Below are 6,123 nucleotides of genomic sequence, written 5' to 3' on the forward strand. Positions count from 1 at the left end.
ATACATTTGCTACTTAACAGATGTGTTTTATTCAGGGTATTCTCACAAAAATGCGTATAAATAGTACGAGTGTGCAATGTCGTGGAATGTATACGCCAAAACTCATTTTGGCGTGTCTATGGCACGCGGTTTTTCGCGTGCATATTAGACGCATTTTATGGCGTATTATACATATGAACCCCCCACCCCACCACCCTAAACCTACCCAAGCGCGTGTCATATATACGCCATAAAGTGCGTATCATATGCACGCCAAAATGAGTTTTGGCGTATACATTCCACGACATTGCACACTCGTACTATTTATACGCATTTATGTGTGATCGGGTTGGTTTTATTAATGCCTACACCTACCCCAACCCTAAACATACCCTTACAATAATGCAGATACGGTAATTAAATGACGCGATGTTGATGTGCGCATGCCCAGTGCCCGTAGTTGTATCCCTTAAACTCTTCACCATGCTGGACGTAGTGTGATGACATCACCGTTTCAGAAAATATACGGATTCGCTGTACACACGAAGACGGAAGATGACCGTTTTCAGATTTATCCGCTTTGGGACCTTTGTTAGAAAAATATCGGATTCATGCTTCAAAACGCCGGATCCGTGTAGACGAAACGCTGATACGGTACAAAATGTATACGTATACAGTGAAACGCATCTCCATGTGGACGGGGCCTGAGAGAGTTGACGAATAAATGTATTATTACACTCTTTACTTAAATGGAAACACCTTCCAAACATAACAAAGATTGTTGTTCAGAACATGACTCATGGGATAGGGAAGCTTTCATCAGACATATTAAACCACTTGGAATAGCTTTTATAATAGAGTTAAATTCTTTAAACATGATAGGATATTGGTAGGTATTCATAAAACTCATATGATAACAGATCACCATTACAATGGAAAAGATCAGCAATAAAATTTAAGTTTTTATATTAATGTTTTTGGATAATCGAGGAGAGAAATTCAGAGATTGTTTATTAATTAATTTTTTTGTTATATGAATCCCCAAATTTTTAACTTAATTTTTAATTGGTATATATTCAATTTTAGTTTCCAAAAAGCAAATAATTTCACACTTGAATGAATTAAGTTTGAGTCCAGAGGCATTAGAGAAAGCATTCATTGTAGTTAAGACTGGAGAAACTTGCTCTTAATCTTTTAAGAATAAAGTGATATTGTCTAATTGTGAGATTCGAATCTCTCTGTTAAAGATATTAAGCCCAACAAAGTTATTATTGCACAAAATATCAATAGATAATTTTTCTATAACAAATAAAAATAAAAATGGGCTTAGAGGGCAACCCTGTCTTATTCCGCAAAGAATAGGAGACCTTGGTGACATGCGTAAAATTATACAACTTTCAATATCTTTATACAACATTTGGATAACATTAATAAAGATACTGGTGCAGTGTCGAAGGCCTTATAAAAATCGAGAAATAAGATAATTGCATCAGACTTAATTTCTTCTTTATAATTAATAAGATCCAGAACAAGACGAGTATTACAACTAATATGACGTCCTTTCATAAAGCTGGTCTGTTTCTTTCATGATATGAATGTTGTTTTAATCTCTTAGCATACAAGCTATTAATTTATAATCAAAATTACTGCTCTATGTAATGAATGAATTAAGTGAATCTTTGACATCATGTGGAGCCCTTTTTTTCCTCCCTCTCTTCTCAGTGGATGTCCAGACCGCTTTGTGGTGATCGATCATGCTCATCGGTCTCTGGTTCAGGTGCAAGCTACAGAAAATGGTCTTGGACCACACTTGGAACATTGTTTCTGTCTGATCCTCCTGGAAAACCATCGTGGTTGTACCTATGAACACCTGCTCAAGGCTAATACAGAGTAAGATGCATGTGATGCCCGTGGTTTTATTCATACCACTGGTTCGATTCAGAATAGAATATATTGCTGTCATGTCATGTCATGTGACATGACTATTCTATCTTGGAAATAACCATTGTTTTTACATTTTTAGTCATTTACACCTCTCTCATAGTTTTTAACACCCCCTCTCCAGGTCAGACATGCATAGGTGGATGGCTGCTTTCCCCTTGATTAATGAAGCACCTGGGGAGGAGAAGATTTATGAGGACTGGGGTAGGCTTAAAAGGCATTACATCAGACACCGTGGGAAGCATTACACAGTGCTGTAGCATTTTCTTTAAATGGACAGTGGTAATTTACTTCCCTTCATGCTAATGTATACAGGTCCTTCTCAAAAAATGTGCATATTGTGATAAAGTTCATTATTTTCCATAATGCAATGATACAAATTAAACTTTCATATATTTTGGATTCATTGCACACCAACTAAAAAATATTTCCGGTCTTTTATTGTTTTAATACTGATGATTTTGGCATACAGCTCATGAAAGCTCAAAGAAAAGCGTTTTTAATTTGAAAAAAAAAAAAAAAAAAAAAAAAAAAAAAAAAAATCAACCTTCAAATAATTAATGTTCAGGTCGGGAATCCTTTTGCAGAAATGACTGCTTCAGTGAGGCGTGGCATGGAGGCAATCAGCCTGTGGCACTGCTGAGGTGTTATGGAGGCCCAGGATGCTTCGATAGCGGCCTTAAATTCACCCAATAGTTAATAGTTCACCCAAAAATGAAAATTATTTCATTAATTACTCACCCTTATGTCGTTGGACACCCGTAATACCTTCGTTCATCTTCGGAACATAAATGAAGATATTATTGTTGAAAGCTGATGGCTGAGAAAGGCTTCAAAAAGGCCTCCATTGGCATTCAGTACATTCCCACTGACAAGACCCATAAAAGGCACTAAAGACAACATTACAAACTCAATCTCACTACAGTGGCAGTACAATAATTTTACCAAGCGACGAGAATAGTTTTTGTGTGCAAAAAAAAATTAAAAAAATGATTTTATCTGCCAAGATATTGTATTCCGTGCAGGTCTCGGACCTGAACTCACCCGGAACTCATGCGATAGCAGCGCTCCTCCTCTTCCGGGTCATGTATTCGCTATGATTTGAACGGCGAAGCTGTCATATTCTCGCGCATGCGTCATATTCTCGCGCATGCTTCGAGTTCACGTCAATAATTTGGTGGATTAAATCGTTATTTTGATTTTTGTGCGCACAACTATTTTCGTCACATTATAAAATTATTGTACAGCCACTGTAGTGAGATAGACTTTGTAATGTTGTCTTTAGTGCCTTTTATGGGTCTTGTGAGTGGGTCAGTGGAAATGTACTAAATGCCAATGGAGGCCTTTTTGATGCCTTTCTCAGCCATCCGCTTTCAACAAAAATATCTTCATTTATGTTCCGAAGATGACAAAGGTGTTACCGGTGTCTAACGACATGAGGGTGAGTAATTAATTAAATAATTTTCATTTTTGGGTGAACTAACCCTTTAAGCTCATCCAGTGTGTTGGGTTTTGCGTCTCAACTTTCTCTTCACATTATCCCACCGATTCTCATGGGGTTCAGGTCAGGAGAGTTGGCAGGCCAATTGAACACAGTAATACCATGGTCAGTAAACCATTTACCAGTGATTTTGGCACTGTGAGCAGGTGCCAGGTTGTGCTGTAAAACAAAATCTTAATCTCCATAAAGCTTTTCAGCAAATGGAAGCATGAAGTGCTCCAAAATCTCCTGATAGCTAGCTGCACTGACCCCGCCCTTGATAAAACACAGTGGACCAACACCAGCAGCTGACATGGCACCCCAGACCATCACTGACTGTGGGTACTTGACACTGGACTTCAGGCATTTTGACATTTCCTTCTCCCCAGTCTTCCACCAGACCCTGGCACCTTGATTTCCAAATGACATTCAAAATGAGCTTTCATCTGAAAAAAGTACTTTGGACCACTGAGCAACAGTCCAGTGCTGCTTCTCTTGTAGCCCAAGAGTGGGTTGACCTGGGGAATGCGGCACCTGTAGCCCATTTCCTGCACAGGCCTGTGCACGGTGGCTCTGGATGTTTTCTACTCCAGACTCAGTCTACTGCTTCCGCAGGTCCCCCAAGGTCTGAAATCGGTCCTTCTCCACAATCTTCCTCAGGGTCCGGTCACCTCTTCTTGTTGTGCAGCGTTTTTTCCCACACCTTTTCCTTCCCACAGACTTCCCACTGAGGTGCCTTAATACAGCCTATTCGTTCAGAAATTTCTTTCTGTGTCTTACCCTCTCGCGTGGGTGTCAATGAAGGCCTTCTGGACAGCAGTCAGGTTGGCAGTCTTACCCATGCTTGCGGTTTTGAGTAATGAACTAGGCTAGGAGTTTTTAAAAGTCTCAGGAATCTTTTGCAGGTGTTTAGATTTAATTAGTTGATTCAGATGATTAGGTTAATAGCTCTTTTAGAGCAGTGGTTCTCAAACCTGTCCTGGGGACCCCTCACCACTGCACGTTTTGCATGTCTCTCTCACCTTACACACCTGATTCTATTTATCAGCTCATTAATATACTTGATTTGGTTATGTCTGATGAGGGAGAAATACAAAAAGTGAAGCGGTAAGGGTTTGCAGGATAGGTTTGAGAACTATTGTTTTAGAGAACCTTTTCATGATATGCTAATTTTTTAAGATTGGAATTTGGTGTTTTCATGAGCTGTATGCCAAAATCATCAGTATTAAAATAATAAGACCTGAAATATTTCAGTTGGTGTGCAATGAATCTAAAATATATGAAAGTTTAATTTTTATCATTACCTTATGGAAAATAATGAACTATCACAATATGCATATTTTTTGAGAAGGACCTGTATTCCCCAATGATTCAACTTTTTCCTTGGAACGCAAAATTATTACTTCAATTAAGTATATATAAAGTAAGAAAGTGTATAGTGACCACTAGACATCAAGCTTAAAGGGTTAGTTCACTCAAAAATAAAACTTAACACTAATGTAATTTCCTCTCTCAAGACCCATAAAAGCTACTAAAGACGTTGTTACAAAGCCCATCTCACTACAGTTGCTCTACAATCATTTTATGAAGCGACGAGAATAGTTTGTGTGCAAAAATAAATACATTTACGATATAGTGATGGGCCGATTTCAAAACAAAGCTTTGCACCATTGTGAATCAGTATATCGATTCATGATTCGGATTGCATGTCAAACCGCTGAAATTACGTGACTTTGGCAATCCGAATCGATACACTGATTCATAACGGTTCGAAGCTTTGTTTTGAATTCAGCCCATCACTATAGAAGTAATTATGTTTTTTTTTGCACATTAAAACCCATTCTTGTTGCTTCATAAAATTATTGTAGAGCCACTGTTGTGAGATGTACTTTTAAATGACGTCTTTAGTGCCTTTTTATGGGACTTGAGAGGAAATGACATTGGTGTCAATAAAGGCCTGAGTCATCAGATTTCAACACATATCTTCATTAATGTTCCGAAGATGAATGGAGGTCTTATGAGTGGTGAATGGAGGTCGAACAAAATGAGGGCAAGTAATTAATGACAATTCTCATTTTTTAGTGAACCAACCCTTTGATTTGGGACAAAGCCACTAGAGTTCCACTGGGTGAAAAAAACAAAAGGAAAAAAAACATTTTACAAATTCAAGTTAGACACCACATGGCTATCCAATTAAATTCCAATATAAACTTAAAAAGCTTCCCCAATTATACTTGGGATAAGGTGTTGGTGTAATGCATCCTGTTATATAAATAACTTCTGTGTCTCTCAATCAGACTGTCCTCAAGTGCAGTGTGTCAGCCAGTATGTAGCAAAACAGGCAGATGAGCTTAACTTAGAGCCATCTGATATCATCAATGTACTGCGCAAAACCAATGAAGGTACAGTTAAAAAATAAAATTACTTAAATGCACTCGAATAATTCACTAAAACTGATTTCTGTGTTCATTCCACTCCTCAAGGTTGGTATGAAGGCATGCGTCTCTATGACAGAAAGAAGGGCTGGTTTCCAGCAGAGAACGTGATTGAAGTAACCACTGATCACCAAAGACGAAGGAATGTTAGAGAGCAGTACCAAATCTCACAAACCACTTGTCAAAACACTCCAAGATGAACCCTATGAATCCTACTACCCCTCCCATTCACAATCCATCCCTAATAGTTTCTCACCACTCTTTGAGGACCCGTTTTAAAATGAGGAC

General features: G+C 38.3%; 1 protein-coding gene across 3 annotated transcripts in view; it reads left to right on the plus strand.

The window, feature by feature from the left end:
* arhgef15a (Rho guanine nucleotide exchange factor (GEF) 15) overlaps positions 1-6,050 on the plus strand; it is a 63,003-nt gene extending 56,953 nt beyond the window's left edge. For all 3 annotated transcript variants that reach the window (XM_067437934.1, XM_067437935.1, XM_067437936.1), the window contains 4 exons: positions 1,702-1,869; positions 2,045-2,124; positions 5,698-5,802; positions 5,884-6,050. In XM_067437934.1, coding sequence (XP_067294035.1) covers positions 1,702-1,869; positions 2,045-2,124; positions 5,698-5,802; positions 5,884-6,035 — 505 coding nt within the window. In that variant the 3' untranslated portion in view covers positions 6,036-6,050. The remainder of the gene's footprint in view (positions 1-1,701; positions 1,870-2,044; positions 2,125-5,697; positions 5,803-5,883) is intronic.
* Positions 6,051-6,123: the final 73 nt, after the last annotated feature.

This window comes from Pseudorasbora parva, chromosome 3 (genome assembly GCF_024679245.1).
Source record: "Pseudorasbora parva isolate DD20220531a chromosome 3, ASM2467924v1, whole genome shotgun sequence".
Lineage (NCBI taxonomy): Eukaryota > Metazoa > Chordata > Actinopteri > Cypriniformes > Gobionidae > Pseudorasbora > Pseudorasbora parva.